The sequence below is a fragment of the Momordica charantia genome, assembly GCF_013281855.1.
Source record: "Momordica charantia cultivar OHB3-1 chromosome 4 unlocalized genomic scaffold, Mcharantia_2.0 BLBB01000004.1, whole genome shotgun sequence".
Classification (NCBI taxonomy): domain Eukaryota; kingdom Viridiplantae; phylum Streptophyta; class Magnoliopsida; order Cucurbitales; family Cucurbitaceae; genus Momordica; species Momordica charantia.
The window spans coordinates 27,543,593-27,562,559 of record NW_028275162.1 but is presented as its reverse complement, the minus strand read 5'-3'; the positions used below and the strand labels follow the sequence as shown (position 1 = coordinate 27,562,559).

Here is an 18,967-nt window from a genome sequence, read left to right as displayed (position 1 = left end):
CATTTATTACCAACCTTCGAAACCCTAATCCTCGTAATTCCATTTTTGTCCTTTGCCTTTTCTCTTATTCGCCCATTAATCCTCGTCCAATTCTTTTGTTTCTTGCACAGTCCTACCACGCTGCGGATGTTTTAATTTGATGTCAACGTAGATGAAAATTGTAAAAGATATTTAAATTAACAGATAAATATTTTACTATTTTTAAATAAGTTAAAATTTATTAATATTAATATTATGTATATTTCGGTGATATTTTGTTTATATATTTTTTATTTTGTTGATTTTTTTTACTATGATAGAAATGTTGATTTACTCTTTAGGTCGACGTTGAACTCATAGATATGACATGTTGATGGATATTTAATATAAAGATTATATGTGATTTTATATTCAAAATTTTTAGGTTTATTTTTAAGATTCAATTTTTAATTTTATTAGAAGGTATTAAATATTTGTCGACATGTTAACATTTCTATAGATATTTCTATGTACTCATGGATTCAAGATAGATTGACATGTCACAATATTACAAAAAAAATCGATAAAATATAAAAATATTAATAAAATATCACTAATATAGGCATAACATTAATAATAATCCTGTTAAACCTATTAGAAAAGTGTAAAATGCTTTGTTATTATTTTTTTTTTGAATTTTTTTTTTCATAATATTCTTGAAAACATCCTCAACATTTTTATCAATATTCCCATCAACATTTCTATGGAAAAATTGAGGCCTAAATAATTCGACCCGAATTTGAAATTTAGAACCTTTATTCAGATGTATGTATATTTTCAACGGCACATGTAGATTGATAATTTTCATTCGGATATGTACCTCAAGCCATGAGGTTCTGAGTTCGATCCCCCAACATGAAACAACTGATACTAATGGTTACATTGAACTTAACTTGACAATCTGATTATTGGTACTGATCAAAATATTGAGTTTGATATTTAAACATCTTTTAAAGTTAAAAAGTTTAGGTATCGACCTTATATCTAAATTGAAATCAATCACTAATAGCCGTATATTTTGCACGTCCACAAAAAAAAAGAGAAAAATAGCCATATGTTTTGATAATAACTTTCTATTTATTTTAGAGTGGAAAACTTCGCGATCGGTTTAATTGAAACTACAATAGAAATTTTGAAAATTGAAATTCTGTTTTAGTAATTTAACTTTCATATTATTATGCTTTCAAATATTATATTCTGGAAAGGTTATTAATCACTTAAGCATTGGTTATATATTGCATTTAGCAAACATACTAGAGTTTAAAGCCACATATATTGAGTTTGACATCAAATTAAAGATATAGAATGAACCAACTGTTTAAAGAAAGAATAATGATTAACAAAACAAACGTATAAGTTCTAAAATAAAATCCATGTCAAATTTTATTTGTAGACTAAATGCCCATGATTAACTCACAAGAATAATAATAATAATAATAATAATAATAATAATAACACATAGGTCATTGCATACATTTTTTTTTCAATATTACAATTCAAATAAAATGATGAGAATTTGAATATGCTACTCATAAGGAAGATTATTGATGTCTTGAGTTGAGTTATGCTCTGATCTGCATTTCAAATAAATTATTGGCTCTTATTATCAGGACAATGTAATAAACATATACAGTGAGAAAAGGGGTGTAAACTGTTAACATGGCATCGAGGCATTGCCCAGTGCAGGCTTGCTTCTGGGTTGGGAAGAAGAAGAGTGATTTACTGGCCAAAAACTCGAGGATACTTTCGTATTATATAGAAGAACCAGAGGGGCGGTATTTCGGTGTGTTGAAAACAGATGCCATCTACCTGCTTTTGTAGAGCAGCTCCAGTAACGACATGTCGTGGCAAATCGAGAAATGTACTGTACTATCGATCAGTATCAATCTTCTTCAGGGGTCACTAATGTGGGAATGTCATGACCCATAAAATCAATCTTATTCAGCCTCACACAACACAGAACTTGCTCTGGCAGTTCTTCAGGTTTTTGTGCCTGTTATAATTGTCAACACAGAAGCAATTCTAAGTACAAAAAAAAGACTTGGTTTGACTGAGTAACACTATTTCTTCCTACTCTACCCTATCAATGCATTTGTAAACTGCTGTCTTAGCAGTGCACCATTTCTACGTGAGTGGTGAATTTATATCTCGTGTAAAGGATGAACATGAACTGCATTATTCTCTCCCTTTCTGATTGATGTGGAAAAAATACTCCATAACTAGAATAGAAAGAGTGCAATGGTGTCGAGTATATACCTGGATGGTTAGACCAAGATCGAGTATTCCATGTTTCAAACGTTCTCGGAATGATTCAAGTCCCTTTCTTGATATGTAGCTGAAACGATGAATGTCAAGATCTATCTCGAAGTAATTTTGTCCCTGCATTTGTGAAAAGATGGTTTAAAAATTTTGAAGTACTTCCAGATAACTTACAAGAAATATGGCAGTTGAGAATTACATCCTTCCTTCCTTTCTATTCTCCTTTATTCGACATTTTATGTAATGTACTTCTGTTTGAAACGAAACTCATTACACATCTTACTCTACTACCCTTAGCTCAAAGTCTCTCGGAATCTCAATCCCATTACAAAATACAAACATATTAAGGACTATGCTTCAAGGAGAAACATCCAGAAGAAATATTGTCATTTTTTCCTTGATCTAGATGAATCAGATATTCTTCAGAATATTCATAGGTCATATGTTCAAATGTTTCTTGATATGTACCTTGTAAAAACTGTGCTGAGGCCGTGAAAGGACAGGTTTTTCGTTATAAGCACTAACGAGCTTCCTTTCAGTAGAGCTCAAATGGAGCTCCTCTGGATTAACCACCCCTGCCATAATTTTTAGCCTTTCCCTGAATGGAACAGTAGAATCTTTCGTAAATCCTTTGATTTTTTCCATCTCATCATCAACCAATTTCTGTAGAATAAGCAAAGAGTATCTATGCTGTGAGATATCTTGAAAACCCATGTTGAATGGGAGACCCATTTGGCAACTTAAGAACATAAAAAAGGAGAAAAGGATAGAAAGAGAATGGAGGTAATAAAATTGAAAAGCTCAATGCTTTAGGTGATTATGAAGATTGAAGCAGGAGTATTAAAGCTAATGAACTCAGCAGATTAAAGTAAAAAAGGAATTTACCTTGATACTTTCCTGATAATGAAGAGAGACGTCCTTCTCAAACTTCTCAGAAACTTTGAAATACAAAACAAGACTCATTCCCTCCCCATCACTATCACCAAGGAACATTGCAGCAGGATAAGCGGGCAACTGCAACAAATAAGAAGGATTTTAACTGCTACAAAATTTTAACCTAGAGGAACAATAAAAAATGGAACTTCAGTCGTAAAAGTATAAGTCATGGAAAATGAGTTGAGGAAAAATATTCAGCATAAATGGATTTTTAAGGCAGTATCATTTGCCATAGAGCCGACTTACAGAAAATTTACCTGAATGTTTACAATTAGTAGAGTAGGCACTTTTGCATCAGATTTCACAGAAGGAAGCTCCAGGTGTTGAGCAATGTGATTAATTTTTTTGGGACACATAAATAAATCGACACCAATTGGAACATAAGGACTGGTATTTGGAGCAGGATATTTCTTCTTATCTCTACATGTAAAGATCAGAAGAAAATTATAAGATTCGCAAAGTAAATAACAGACAAGATACAAGTCAAAATCCAGTCACAGGAAAGGATGATATTGAACAAACAAAATGGCATACTTGAAGTAGCTTTCACTACGGAGTTTGAAAGTTGATGGTGGAATCTCGGACCAGCATCCTGGGGTTGGTTTCTCTCCTGAAGAACATGGTATATGTCCGGCTCTAGGACGGTACAGATACTTCTTTGATTCGCCTGTTGCATACCATAAATTAGACAGGTTGTAATTGCTACATTTCGATATACATAGAAAGCATGGGTCCAGGAACGTACATTTTGTATTATTTCCCAAAAATTCAAGTGTCCCAGTTCAAAACAAGCAATTGCCAGCTAACCCTATAATATTTGACAGTTATTTCTTGAATATACTGCCTCACGCTCTATCTAATTCTATGAGATTTTAGTTAAATTGAACTGCCTTTATGACTAAGCATCGGTAATGGAGTTATTTCTGATAAATGTATTTCAACTTTCAGAAACCGAGACGAAGTATTGAAGCCAAAAGGGTATGTGAGGTTTAAATCATATGAACACTCACACTTTTCTATGGTTTCTTCTCCTTCGCATGACCGTCTCTTTAAAGAAAGCCTGAAAACTGCTGACTGCTTTTTGGGTGCCTGAGGAGCCTGAGAATTCAGAATCTTCTCATTGAAACTGAGAGAGGGAACCATACGAGGTAAGGCAGACTTAAACGTATTCTCTTGATTCTTCTCTGTAGAAGTACGCCAATCCTCTTTTATACCTTTGAAGCTGCCATAAGAATGATCTAACATTGACCTCCTCTTGCTGCAAATTTCATGGCCTTGGCTACTTATCAGACCCAATCCGTCCTTGTTCTTGATATTTTCTGATTTTCCTCCATCTATTTTTAGAAAGCTTTCGTGGTATTCTTCATACTTGCACCTATTTTCCAGAAAGCATGATCTTTCGTACTGAACCACTTGGCCACTTGAGATGTTCCCGATTGCATTTCCCACTAATGGAAAACCATCTGGGAAAAACAGATGATGAAACAGTCAATACTCAAAAGCTGAGCCTTAAAATGCTTAAAAAAAGATAAAGAGAAATATAATCTAAACGGTTATGTAAAATTGTTAATCAAACACAGGGCTCCGACTGGTTGTAAAATATTTTCCATAGCCAAAAGCTTCTACCTTACTACGTATATATTTAGAAGAAAATTCCACCATTCATATTACCTCCATGCAAACTACTGAATTCATCGTCTGAATCAGACTCCAGAACGCTGACAGAGTCGAACCAAGCTTCGTCTTGGCCAATTGCTGAAACACGATTTGTGAAAATCACGTTCAATAAGTTAGTAACTTTTTTTTTTACATTGTTCTTAAAATGCTCGAGTGAAATGGCCTGTATTTGAGTTCAGACAAAACAATAGTGAGTCAAACATGGGTCTCAATTTAGACTATATGCTCAGGAAAAGGAAGCATAAAAAGAGTATTTGTGCATTGATATGTTATGGTGCATTTTGAAATCACTATTCATAAGTCCTTGTTTTTCAAAAGAAGCACAACGGAAGCAACTTTTTGAAGGAAAAAGAACCGCTTAAACAAGTTTTCACCAAGTTACTGTTCTCAAAAACAAAAAAGTGCTTCCAGAAACAACTCCCTTACAGCCTTAATCCTAATTTCAATTTTTACATTTAAAAGGTTCGAGAAGATCATATAATAGTTCTATGCATGGTGATTATTTTTTAAAAAATAACGAAATATCATTAACTTGTCAGATGCATTTTAGAAGATCATATCAGAAACCCCAACGACATAATAAGATGTTCTGTAGGAGGGTTGCATAAGTCCAATGGCAAAAAAATTATATAAAATGCTAAAATTGGAGGGAGCATACCATTTCCATCATATTGACTGTGGAGCCATTGTAGCTGGGTGAGGTGAAATGTTGAATTAGAAACCTCTGATCTTCTACAAGTAGTTGTTGTACCACTCTCAAAATCCAAATGAACAAACTCACTGACAGCATAATCAGTTACCCTATTTCCTGCACTGCTCTTCCTTTTTTTGATAGCTCTTGGGATAGAACTCGAAATCTTTTTACCATATTTTCCAAACTGATGATGCAGTTTTTTCCGAGTTCTAATTTTTTTTGACGGTGTTGATACACAGCCTCCCATGATAGCCGTCCAAAGATTGAAACGCGCAATAATTCCAATAAAGAGAAAGGACTTCCTCAAGCTCGATTCACCGAACAAGACACCTGAAAATGGTGCATTCAGTAATCAATTTTGCTTACATATTACATTGTGAGAATGTAAATCTCTTCATATACCTGTGTAAGTGTGTGAACATGTGTGAGTGCACGAGATAGAGAGAAACAGAGACAGATAGACTGAAAAGATCATTAGCCAAATGACTCAAATCTCTGCTACGTTCATTTGTAAAGGACCACAAAAAAATATGTATTTAAAATTTTATGAGGCTCTATAATCTTATTGCATATACTGAAATCCATCCATGTTTATGAAAAGTTGCTCAAAAGTAACAGCTCGTAAATGCAGACAAGAAATAGGCAACACACTATCAAGATTTAAAATCATGATCAAATTTTAAATGTGCATAATCTGGATGAGAAGAAGAAATTTCTTAAGAGAACATCTAGAGGCCGGAAAAGTATGTAAATTTCAAATTCTAATAGCTCGGGAAGGAAAAAAAAAAAAAAAAAAAAAAGAGGGAAGGAAGAGTCGGAATCTCAAAGCTTTAAAAAGTTGAAAAATCAGAGAAGTCAGAAATTTCAACCTTGCTTCTGCGTTCTGGAAAAGTTCCAAACTAGAGAGAGACAGAGAGAGAGAGAGAGTCTTCTTCCCCAGTCTATGCCTTCTTGAAAGAGGAAAACTAAATATACAGAAGAACAAAGAAGTTGAAAAGGAAGTTTGAGAGAGAAGGTTTAAGAGGGTCCACTTAAAGAATTGGAGGACATTATGTTCCATGAGTAAGAACTACAGAAAATAACAAAAGGACGAAAACAAAGTCCATGTATGATGTACCAAGGTAAAAAAGAAAAAAAGAAAACAGAACCATTTCACAGAAGAAAACAAAACACAATAGCGTTTTACTGCTCCCCCTGATGAAGATAATGATAAACAAAAAACAACAATAATAAATATTATAAACATATTATAAACTACAATTTTTTTTTCTTTACTTTTTTAAATCGTGATTCAGCACATAACCAAACAGGTTGATGAATCTTCAACAAGAAGATTTCGACAACAGAAAGGGCATTGGAAATGGAACTTAAAGAAAATGCAGGAACTAACCAGAACTGATAAAGGGATTACACAGATGAAGGTCGAAAAACGATTCCGTGATGCCGCCCAGATCTCGGTGGAGAGGGGAAAGCGTGGAGAGGGGTAGGTGGGTGGGTCCGGAAAACAATCGGATCGAGGAGCAATAAACACCCAGATGGCGATTCTTCCTCGAAATGATAAAATAGAAAAAAAAATGCCAAAAGAATTGCTGGAAGGTTGAGATTGAGATTGAGATTGAGAGTAAATTAAATACAATGGAATGAAGAACAGAATTGCAGAAGAAGAAGAAGAAGACGAAAATGGGATCTGTTGTAGAAACGGAACGTGAAACGCACAAATCAAAGTTTGTATTTGGTGGAGTATCTTCGTAAATTTCTCCTCCAATTTAGGTTTGTTTTTTTTGTTTCGGATTTGGGTGCCACGAATTGAGAGAGAGGGTTCTTGCTGTCGTATTAGCTTCAGCAGTTGCCTTCCATGAAATTCCGTATAACAAATCTTTCAGTCGTTGGCTGATGCCACCGCGTTTTGTTTCCATTCTTACTATTTATATTTACAAATTTAACCATAAATAAATAATAAATAAGAAAAAAAAAAACCCTTCAACACGTCTTTTCTTTTATTATTTTTTTAAATATGCAATTTTTTAGTTGGGATGATGTGTGTAAAAATGGAGTTTTATATAAATATATATGTTTTCTATGGTCATTTGTATAAAGATGAGATATTTTCTGTGGGTATTTCTATACGGTCATGCATAAAGATTAAGAAAAATTTTATCTAAATCTTATCCAACGATTGAAATCTTTTGATTTTTATAAAGTTTTAAAATTAATATCCATACAACATTTAAATCTTATAGCAGCGTGAGTTATGACCTATATTATTGAATATTTAGACTGCATTAAACACTCTATGAAGAGGAAGGTTAAGTTGGTCTACGATGATTGGACTAAATATAGTTACAATAATCTCTTATCGAGGAAAATAAGAAAGAATAATAATGAGATAAAAGTATGGAAATTTGTTAAGAAAATTAAAATCTTAGCTAAAACAATTAATTAAAATTTTACCCTAAAAATTTTTTTGAGGGAGGGGATGATAAAAGTTCTATGAACCACTTAGTCAGTTTTGGGATGAAGAATGATTGGAAGTTATAAAGATGATGATATTATAATTGTAGGATTGTGGAGCTTAATCATTAAACATATTACTGCCTAAATCTGAATTGAAGTTTATTTGAAGCTTGATTAATTAAATATATGTCTGAAAGATACATAAAAAGTAATTTAAAAGATAGTGAGCAAATACTTTGATTATTATTTAGACTTTTGTTCGGACTTGGGGCATCCATTTTATTCTTTGGCAACCAAAAAAAAAAAAGGAAGAAGTTTTATTATTCCTACTTTTTGTCCATACATACAATAATTATTTTATTTTTATCGTTTTAGTTTTAATTTTATTTTAATCTAATTTAGGTGTTGATGATATAATAAGAATCCATTAATTAATTCTCCAACTAACAACTTACAAGTAGGTTGTTACCAACGAACTTTTGCTATTTTACAGTTTTAATTGAATTCTTAATTATTTATTACGTCATCCGCTAAATCGAAATCATAATTGTTATTGATATAATCATAATTTATAAATCACTTAAATATGAAATCTACAAGACGCGCTAATTACATTTTTAACCTCACTAGATTTTGTGTTGTTTTAAAGCAACTTGGAATAGAAATTGACAAAGGGAACAAACAAAGACTAAATACAAATAAGAGGGAAAAAAAGTATTATTTCCAATTTGAATTTTTGCATCATTACTATGCTATTAGTTTCCATTCGGATTTCTATACTTCTCATAATTTTATTATTCATTCATATATTTTTATTGAAATTTACACACGTCTCTACCATTAATGAAGAATATAATAAATCTAATATGATAAGTTATTTGTGAACGTAATAAGCTTCATAATGTTGTTTTATTGACACATGATGGATGTGATTGTGAATTTAAGTTAGAATTTAAAACATAAATTTTAATTGAACATTAATGCATAAGGATTAATCGTATTGGAGTGCAACTAGTAAACATAATGGTAAATTATTTAGTTTCTATAAATAAAAAAAATAGTAAATTATTTAGTACAACCCCAAATAAATATTTAAACCTATATATAATTATTCATTGAAGTGATAAATTGATCATTATGATCCTTGACTTTACAAAGTCAACAGTTGCATTGAGATTTGGTCACCAAATCCCACCCTTATGTTCAAATCTTCCGTTTTTAAGGTCATCTTATTCATATCTTATATCCAATCTAAAAAAAGGAAAAAAAAAAAAGAAATAAGAGTTTGCATAACTTATATTTAAATTTTATCATTAATAAAAATTAATATGTAGCTTAAACTTTAATTTATAACCTGACACCAAATATTGTAAAATCATGTTTCGTGAGATTAGCCGAAGTGCATGTATGTAAACTAATTTAGATATTTACGAATAAAATATTGATTTATATAATTGGAAGACTAATAAATAATAAAATATAGTTCAGGGTAACGCTCAAATATGGATTCAATTTCTTAATTCTATTATAATAAAGCCGTATTTGCAGATCAAACCAGTGAGTGAGAAAATTCTCCACCAACTTTTGGTTTGGTGGGTCAATATAAACAATTTTTCAAATTCTCAAATCAAAAAGCAAACAAAAATGGCAGGGGCATTGTGGTCATTTTGGTAATGTATCACTTTTTTGTGAGTGGTGGGCTGACAAAACATTTTCCTAATTGATCTCAATTACAAGGAATTTTGATAAGAAAGCCAATGATTTTGTCTCATCACACAATCTTTTTTCCATTATGATTGATTTAATGGAACCCAAATTCTTCTCTTAGTAATTTAACCAATCAATCAAATCTCAAAGTTTGAACGGAATTAGATGGGAGAGTTTTGATTTTGCCCATATAAACAAATATACTTACATTCTATTATTATATATTTTCAAAATTATCGAATTATTTTAACCCTTTGCAATAATATCATTATAATTTTGTCAAATTATATCTAGTTCAATTAGTTAAGACATCCATTTATAATTTAAAAGATCATGAGTTCAAACCCTTATCCACGTATCTTACCAAAAAAAACATATATATTATTATAATTTTATTCATCATTTTCATATAATATCTAACTTAGGAACGAGATTGATATAATTTTTCTTAAAACTGTATAAAGAATTTTTGACTGATTAAGAGTTCATTTCAACGTGATGTTCAACTATATATATGATAAAAAAAAACTTTTGAAATTTCTAAAGATGTAGATTTAAATTTTGCTCAACTCATGAACACTACTCTATATATATAAACTCAAACTAAAATGTAGAGTTCAATAAAAAGAAGAAAAAAAACTTAATGTAAGATGTCACATGTAATTGATCAATGTAATTTTCTCACAAACTTATATTATATGACCCAAAAAAGAAAAAAATGAAAAGGTTTTGAAAAGGAGTGGGAAAGGCAAATAGAAACTATGTAGAAAAATCCAAAAAGACATAGCAAAGTGGTGGCAAAGCATGTAACACATTATTTTTAGTGACATATTATATGTCTGATGGCCCAACCCAAAAATATATATATATATATATATATATATATATATATATATATATATATATATATATATATATATATATATGGTAATGCTTCATTTTCAAAATAAGCCAAAATCCAACTTCAATATAGCTGTATTGCTCCCCCAATGTTTTTTCTTTGAAATAAACAGTTTAATAAAAAGAAAAAAAAAGGGTTCTAAATACACCCAGTCTCTAACCCCACCATTCATACCTTTCTAAAATTTGAATTGGCATTAATTTGTTTGATTTGAAATGTGTCCAACTTTATTCTGCCAAAGGATGAACAAAAAGTGTGGAAATTTTGGTCAGATGCAATCAATTGAGCCCATTATAGCTATAAATATATAAAGATATGCAATAATTCATGTTTCATGTTTATTATTTTTTGTGTTTCTGTCAGATCTTGGGTTTTTATCCCCATATTTTAGCTCGTTCAAATAAAACTGGTAAACAAATAATAATAAATTTTAAAAATTAAGAAAACAGAAAAAAATCGTTTTAGTTTACATGAAATGTATACGAACTGTACCTTATTTTTGCTGATTTTTTTTAAATATTTTATTTTATATATTATCTTTAAGAAATATGTTGAAAATTAAGATAACTCAATTTTCATATTCCTTTCTCTTTATTCTCGATGCTTTTACCATCGTTTGGATTAACTTTGTATATGAGTTTTAAATTTTGATATTTTTAACTTTGAAGTTCTAAAAATTCTCCAAATTTATGTGAATTACCATATGTTAACTATAATAATAGAAAGCTAGCAATTTTTTAATTATTAAATTTATGATATTCTTTTGGTGGATATGACATTTTCTATTTTGTAAATATTACCAAAAAGATTATATATTATGAAATTCTCATCAATTTTAACGTGTTATACAAATTGATCAAAGTCCGACAAATAATTAGACCAAGAAACATCTCAAACTTAATTGGTGTGTCCTTTTCATTTACTTTCATTAAAATATTGAACGATAGAAAGCAAGATTCATCAATAGAATAACAAAATTGCATTTGGTGAGTCAAAGTTGAAAATGAAATCTTCGCCCCAACAAAAATTTTTCTATCCTTATCTCTGAAGAACGAGTCTCTCTAAAAGAAATTTCTGAGGTATATGTCAATTACCGTAGAGAGAAATAGATAATATTAATATTATATTTTCTAACACCAATTTTAATATTTTAATATTCATTTGTTCGAATAATTATTTCTAAAGACAATCTAGTGTTTTTATTAACAATTTATTGAAGGACTCTCTTTTTTGTTTTAAATGAGAATCTTCCATTTGCATTGCAGCTCGATCCCACATAAAACCCTTTTCAATCCAATAAAGGATGCTTCATTCCATTACTGATCATATACTTTCCTTAATTATTTCTTTAGAAACATTTATCGTTCCTATGCTGTAAAAAAGGTGCCTCATTAATTTCATTCCCTAATTCAACCAAAAAGCAAAATCGGTTCATTAAAATAATAATACTCTTATAATTTTGTATCATTTCAGGATATTTTAAAAATTACATTGTTCAGATTCAAAATATTTGTGAATGGTATGTCTCAAATCAAATTTTATCCTATTAGTTCGGATAGTTCATTTTATACATGTATCGTATATATTGATTAGAGTAAAAATAAGTAAACAGTAATAGTTAAAATTTTATAGCCAAGTTTAGTTTAGTGGTTAAGGTAACTTGCTCCTTTCCTAGAAGTCGAAAGTTCAAATTATCACCTCCCCACATTTATTGTACTAATAAATAGACCTTATTATTATTATTTTTTATTATCGGCTAGATTTATCTATTTATTTTTATCTTATTTTTTTGAGTTGAGTTGAAAGAAGTGTCTCATTTACTTAGGATTGCTGCACTTGGAAAAACTTAGCCCTCATAATTTTTTTTTTAGTAAAAATTATTTTAGTCAATTTATTAGATAGAAGATTGCTTGGACAGCATCTATATCTCATATTCGAAAAGAATGCCATTTTAGAATCCATGATGATATCTACTGTTTGACTTCAATTATCTTATATCTTGTCTAGAATGATTTTTATACTCGTGTTATCACTTGGCGAGATAATGTTCATTCTAGAGGCTAAATTTTGATGGAGTCTCATCGAGGATTATCTTCAGAACTGAGTTCTTTTTCTAGTTTAGCTTTATAATTATATGTGTGTTTTTATGCTTGTTCTTGTTTTGGTTTGTTGTTATCTTTCTTCTTCGTGGTTTTCTTATTATGTCTTGATCTCACAGATGAAATCTTTTTTTTTTTCTCTTGAAAAAAGAAAATAAAAACAATCTTAAAAATAGAATTAAATAGCAAATATTATTTTAGTTATTTGTTGTATTCGAAAATGATGAATACTTGGTAGAGAGCATCTCTTAATTCTTTTTATATTGCAAAAGATGGAACATTTTTTAAAGTAGTTGCAAGGCATAAACCTTAAGAAAATAAAAGGATTTTGAATTCGGCTTAATTAATTAAGATGCATTGAACAAAAAAGGAAAAAAAAAGGAAAAAACATACAAATGAAGCAAATAAAAGGAGATTCTTTCTCCAAATTTTAATTTAATAATGAGGGAGTGTTGGCATATGCAATAGAACTTTCTTGGAAATTGAAAAAAATTTCCAAACTACCAAGCGCTCTTTTTCGATTATTCAATTTCTAGGGCTTGGAGAATTTACTAATATTTTATTATCATTACTTCTTTTTATCGGTGCACTAAAATCAATATTTTAAAAGAAGCAAATTAATGAAGATAGAGGAAAGATGACTTTCTCCAATTGCATTAATGGCTTGATTAATTTAATATAATCTTCAGAAAATAAATAATAACGGCGAGATAAGTGTATTTACTGATTGTATGTGAATGGGGTCATAAACTATTGAAATGCAATAATGTCTGAAAAGAGTAACGTTATTGCCAAATAAATCTAATTCTTTTCTTTTTTTTTTCTTTTCAAGGTCTTTATTTTCCATTTTTAAATATAATTAATATCTCAGTAACACTATAATTTTGCTTGAATTATAAGTTTGCACCGCTTCAGTTTATATACTTCAAAAAATTTAAGATAGATATATGAGTTTTCAATTTTTCTTTTTGTCTAATAAGTCCATGGGTTGACCTGGCTAATTTAACCATCAAACTTCTAAATTTATTGACAAAGATTTATGAAATACAAATTTTACTGATTTATTTCCATTGCTATATCCATATATCAATTAAATTTATCAAATCTATCACTGTAAACTTTTAAGTCATCGGTAATTTATTATTGTTTAATATAGTAGCAGAACGAAAGATCTTATGTTCGAATCCTTTTGAGTTCATTGGTGATTTATTATCTTTAATATTTAGAGTTAAGAAACAAGTATACCTAATCTTGAAAGTTTAGAGACAAATTAAAAGTTTTAGATGAACTAAATAAATACAACAAACAATAACAGTAATTTAACCTAAAATGTTTAACACAGTCAGTAACACAATCAAGCAAAGTTTCTTGGTTTTTTCCTTTTACGCTTCAAAAATAAAAAAAAAAGGTTTTTTTTTAATAAAAACATTTAAAATTAATATTTACGAATCGGTTCGAATTATTTTGATTTTACAACGCCTAAACCGGGCTGAATTTCTTCTTCTGCCCCGTAAAAGAGGATGATTAAGTGGCTGGCCCGGCCCAATAACTGCAAAGGCTCGGCCCAACACGAAGCCCAAGATCCTCCTGAGACCCGGTCAGAGATCCTCCCTCCTCCGCCGAATCAAAGAAACGACGACTTTCTCGAGCTTCAGCCTCCGGTCTCTCTTCGACCGCCAAAGAATCAGAAACTTTTCTCTGACTCTTTTAACTCCACGGGATTTCTGAGATTTCACCATCACTTTCGCCTCTTCCATTGTGTATTTCGCCTTTCCTTTCCAGGTAGAGCCTCTCACTTAACGTTGATTCAATCGACACATTTATGGCTTAGATCTTTTAAATCTTTGTTCGCTGTTTGTATGGAAGGTGGTTAGATTTTTGGTAGTGGAAGTTTTGAATGTAGAAGAAATTGATTGTTGCGTCAAATTGGATTATTTAAAATAGAAGTTCTTATCAGATCTTTTAGAGATTCAAATGGAGAAAATTTATGACGCGAATCAATGGATCGCGTATCCTTATGATAACAAGTACATGTTCTATGTTCGCTCATACATGGTTTAGGTTGAACGCATGAGATTTTCTTATCTTTATTGCCACTTTTGCTTCGTTTTTATTTTGGGCGATAATTATTGTTTATGTGCGGTTTCGAGAAGGGTCAAAATTCTCACTGTCTGTGTTTGTTATCGACAATCATGTGAATACTCTAATTTTTTATCCTCCGCTTGATGTATTTTAAAGGTGGCTCGTTTTGGTTGGAATTTGAAGACTGCGTTCTTGCAATCTGCTGTCATGGCATCTAGGCGGAATGTTCGTTACAGCTCCCTTCCCACTGATGATAACGATCTTGATTATGAAGGAAGTCAGTATGACCCTCGCTTTTCTTATACACCCAAATCTTTTGACAAGGTCCCCTGGAAATCCATCGCTCTTGCAATCTTCCTGTTACTTCTTGGATCATTGCTTCTCTTTCTTTCGTACTTTGTATTAAGAGGTCACATGCCAGGAGAGAAATCTCAAGCCTATGGTCTTCTAGCGTTGGGGGTTCTGACCTTCCTCCCAGGTATTGAAATTTCTCTCTTTTATATGGTTTTTGACATGTGGCTTTTGTTATATGTTTATAAATGTTAGCTGTTTATTCCGATGCTGGATATGTGAATCTTGGCTGCTAGGTCAAGCCATAGTTGACGTAATGGAATCGATTTTGTTGATCTATTACAAGTAATAAGGTGTGAGCTAACATTTTGAAAGAGAGTTGTGAGTGAACTGGCTTCTTGCTTTTCTAACATTTGGAGGGCCTGTAGCATTTATGAGAGCTGAAGAAAAATAACAGAAAAGAGCAGGGACTATATTTTATTATGCTGTCGATGTTAAATTGGATGACTCTAAAGCCCCTCCAGTATTAGTTATCCTGATTGTTGTACTCCTTTTTGAAGTCTCGCTCTTAATTATTATTGTAGTTGTAACTTTCGTTCTTTTTCTTTTCTCAAGTAAAATAGAGACACATCTAATGGACATTTCTGTTTCATGTCTTTGTGAACACTTTTATTCAATAGATGTGCATTTAATAGCCATATTTTATATCTCTTTAAGAGAAAAAACACAATCTTTTGAATTTTATGTTTATTTGAATATTTGAATATTTTTAGTATTTAAAATGGTCAGGATCGTCCAGGAAAGAAACATTGAAATAATGATAAAAATATATACGAACAGGAACATTCCTGGCCCATAGGACTTGTAAAAAACACTCAAATTGCACAGATGGAGGAAGAATATATTACAACAAAATGTGAAGCGTACCAAATCTCCAGAAAGAAAGTACTAGTTAATACTTGTTAGTGTTTTGCTATTAAGCTGCCCTGACTATCAATTTAATTTATTTGGTTCGTACATCTCATACAAGTATGGTACTTGTTTCTGTCATTCTGTCATGGACAGTTTTGTTCTTAGAAATTTGATTCTTATTTATTTTCTTATTTTTCCTTTAAACAATACAAAATGTATCCAGAAATCCAAAATGGAGTGTGAATCAAAGTTCTATTTCTATTGAAAATGATGTCGGTAGAAGTGCTGTTGGCTCATCCTATCCTAGAATTTTGATAATCTGAGCAACTATTGCTTTTTTGGTGCAGGCTTTTACGAAACCAGGATTGCATATTATGCATGGAGGGGAGTTAATGGATATCGCTTTGCTTACATCCCCGATTACTAGTTGTGTTCCTATCTCGATGGTGCATGGTTGTTTCGTTCACTCTTTCACTGTAAACTAAACTATCATATAAATTATGGTGTGTACAGAATCATGTCTCTTGAGTTTGTAATTTATTCATCTTTTATTCTTCTTTCATAGCTTGTTTTTTTTAGGTTAGAAAAACTTGATAGATTTGTAGCTGAAACTTATGAACTCTGTGCCCATGCAAACACTTCGAGTGAGATTATTCCATATGACTAAATGCTTGGAGCAAGGCTTATGCAACATCGCTGCCTTTGGATGGCTTGTGTTTGGGCTCAAAGCAAAAAGTTGTAGATTTAAGAATTGTTTAGCATATTGTTGTTTTTGGAATGGACAAAAGTAAAAGATTTGTCCTCTGTCTTGATGGGATCTCTACAATCTTACAAACTTAGATTACAACAATTTGATTCCATTGTTTAATTCTTGATGGTGAAGCCAAAGCAATATTTGAAAATAGAAGGGTAAATACATTTTTCGTTCTTGAAGTTCTGACTTGGTTTCTATTCGAGTTCAAAAATCTATTATTTTTTTCTGTAGAATTTACATTTAGTTTAAGTTTAAGTTGTTGAATTTAGTTTTGATTGTCCCTTTGATTATGTGAGATTAGGATACTTTCTTTTACCATCATACTTTAGATTTTAAGTAAAAGAGATAAAAGAAAAACTAGATTGAAAACTAATGGTAAAATAATTATTTGGTGGATTAAATATGAATTTAACAATACATCCCAATTGTTCTTCTCCATCCATTTAATAGATATATGGTTAATCGTCAAATTATATGTATATATAGACTCAACTTCTCATATTAAAATAAAAAAAAAAATCCCAAAACCCAATTTTCTCTCTGGGTTTCCTGCTGTTGATCATCATGGCATGGCGAAGGCAAAATTCAATTAACGAAGCAAATGGGTGGCAGATCCAGTGAACTCCAAATTGACAAATCAACATCACTGCTTGAAAAAGACTCCATTTCATTTTCAGCTGAAGAACCCTCTTCTTTCTCTTCCTCCTTCTCCTTCATCAATTTCTGATATTCTTCCTCTTCTTCTTCTTCTTCTTCAACCTTCTTCTCATCTCTCTTGATATCACATGCCCTTCTCAAGCTAGTTACGAGTTCAGTGGAAGATTTGCCATAATTTCCTCCCTCAAGCTTCAATTTTAAGCACTCAGGTATCCCATTAAAGGCATAGAGAGAAGCTGAAATTTTCCTCTCATATTTCATCCTCTTCATGGCTTCTCTCATCATTGAAGAAGGCTCATCCTCACTCCCTTCTGATCCCTCCATTGCCTTCCCAATCTCCTCAGCAATCTCAAATGGAGAGTAGTAACATGGTGGCCCAATATCATCAAGAAAATGGAAATCCACAACACTTGCAGCTTCTTGATCTTCTTCTTCTTCTTCTTCTCCCACTCCTCCATTATTTTCATCAATATCTCCACTACTTGATTTCACCATCTGGGTCATTCCCATCCAATTGCTCTCCATTTCTCCACCATCACATTCATCTTTCTCAGTCAAACATGACTCAAAACTTCTACTGATTTCCTCAATATTGGGGTTGCTGGCTGTGATATTATTGTGGCCAAAGGTGAAAACTTGATCATGGTCGTTCAGCAAATCACTTAGAATAACATTGTTGTTGTCTATGAAACATGTTGTAGTTTCTGATTGTAATTCTATGCATTCATTTGGCCTTCTCCTCTCGTGGGCTGATTGATCTTGATTGTTGATAATGGAGTTGTTTCTTGCATTGAGCCTTTGGAGGAGAAGATTGGTGATTTTTGAAGGAAGGGCAGGTGATGAAGATGAGGATAAAGTGGAGCAAGGCCAGAAGTTGGTTCTTGTGTTGGAACCACGGAGCAAACAAGCTGCCTCATCATAAGCTCTAGCTGCCTCCTCAGCTGTGTCAAATGTGCCCAACCAAACTCTAATTTTTTGTATGGTGTCCTTGATCTCCGCCACCCATCGTCCCGACGGCCGTTGTCGAACTCCGACAAATCGCTTTCGGGCCCTCCGAGCTCCTCCGAGCGCTGCCGCTGCTGCAGCCTCCTTCACCATCTCATCCCACCCCATGGCTCCTTGTTCATTTGAGCTGATCTTGTCTTCCACTCCTTCAATAGCCTTTCTCTTTCTTGCCATCTGCAGGTATAGCAAGTAATTAATGTCTTTCTTTTAGTGAAAATATAGTTTGATTGCTTGACTTCAGCTTGAGTTGCTTCAAGTGCATATTTATAAGGGGGGAGATCAAGAGGAGGACTTTATGGTGGGAATTTGAAATGGTCTTCCATGAAGTTTTGGTCTCTTATTTTTGTTGTTTTTAATAATTGGCTCTTCATCTTGAAAGGCCACATGTCAGCTGATCAAACTGCAAAGTTCAAAGCATGTAAGTTAGTGATGTGATTTTTCAAGTGAATTTTCTGACTCATTCAAAAGGGTTTTGTTCTCTGTAGCCAAATTAATTAATTTAATCCATTTGTTATTTTACT

General features: G+C 31.7%; 3 protein-coding genes across 4 annotated transcripts; 1 reads left to right on the top strand and 2 right to left on the bottom strand.

Annotated features, from left to right (window-relative positions):
* Positions 1-1,593: 1,593 nt before the first annotated feature.
* LOC111006557 (DUF1336 family protein (DUF1336)) lies at positions 1,594-7,460 on the bottom strand. 2 transcript variants are annotated; one of them, XM_022278563.2, is made up of 10 exons: positions 6,975-7,460; positions 5,549-5,914; positions 4,885-4,968; positions 4,224-4,676; positions 3,748-3,880; positions 3,471-3,633; positions 3,163-3,291; positions 2,746-2,940; positions 2,275-2,397; positions 1,594-2,011 (listed from the first exon to the last, which is right to left on the bottom strand). In XM_022278563.2, exons 2-10 carry the CDS (start codon positions 5,829-5,831, stop codon positions 1,901-1,903), a joined length of 1,674 nt encoding a protein of 557 aa, XP_022134255.1. In that variant the 5' UTR covers positions 5,832-5,914; positions 6,975-7,460; the 3' UTR covers positions 1,594-1,900. The 2 variants fall into 2 exon arrangements, with proteins under 2 accessions (XP_022134255.1, XP_022134254.1); XM_022278562.2 differs by lacking the exon at positions 6,975-7,460 and adding an exon at positions 6,454-6,611.
* Positions 7,461-14,367: 6,907 nt separating this feature from the next.
* Positions 14,368-16,592, top strand: LOC111006028 (transmembrane protein (DUF872)). Its single transcript, XM_022277764.2, has 3 exons — positions 14,368-14,527; positions 14,984-15,305; positions 16,378-16,592. The coding sequence occupies exons 2-3, from the start codon at positions 15,035-15,037 to the stop codon at positions 16,455-16,457; spliced, it is 351 nt and encodes a 116-aa protein (XP_022133456.1). The 5' UTR covers positions 14,368-14,527; positions 14,984-15,034; the 3' UTR covers positions 16,458-16,592.
* Positions 16,593-16,739: 147 nt separating this feature from the next.
* LOC111006577 (uncharacterized) lies at positions 16,740-18,967 on the bottom strand. The gene has a single exon (XM_022278583.2). It carries the CDS (start codon positions 18,618-18,620, stop codon positions 17,370-17,372), a length of 1,251 nt encoding a protein of 416 aa, XP_022134275.1. The 5' UTR covers positions 18,621-18,967; the 3' UTR covers positions 16,740-17,369.

Bases quoted from the DNA above. Each gene is read 5' to 3' on its own strand.
- LOC111006557 (XM_022278563.2), bottom strand. From the start codon at position 5,831: ATGGGAGGCTGTGTATCAACACCGTCAAAAAAAATTAGAACTCGGAAA. The intron at 4,677-4,884 runs GTAATATGAATG...TGTTTTTCCCAG, and splicing joins ATTCAGTAGTTTGCATGGAG to ATGGTTTTCCATTAGTGGGA. The intron at 2,398-2,745 runs GTACATATCAAG...TCACAAATGCAG, and splicing joins CTCAGCACAGTTTTTACAAG to GGACAAAATTACTTCGAGAT.
- LOC111006028 (XM_022277764.2), top strand. From the start codon at position 15,035: ATGGCATCTAGGCGGAATGTTCGTTACAGCTCCCTTCCCACTGATGAT. The intron at 15,306-16,377 runs GTATTGAAATTT...TTTTTGGTGCAG, and splicing joins GGTTCTGACCTTCCTCCCAG to GCTTTTACGAAACCAGGATT.
- LOC111006577 (XM_022278583.2), bottom strand. From the start codon at position 18,620: ATGGCAAGAAAGAGAAAGGCTATTGAAGGAGTGGAAGACAAGATCAGC.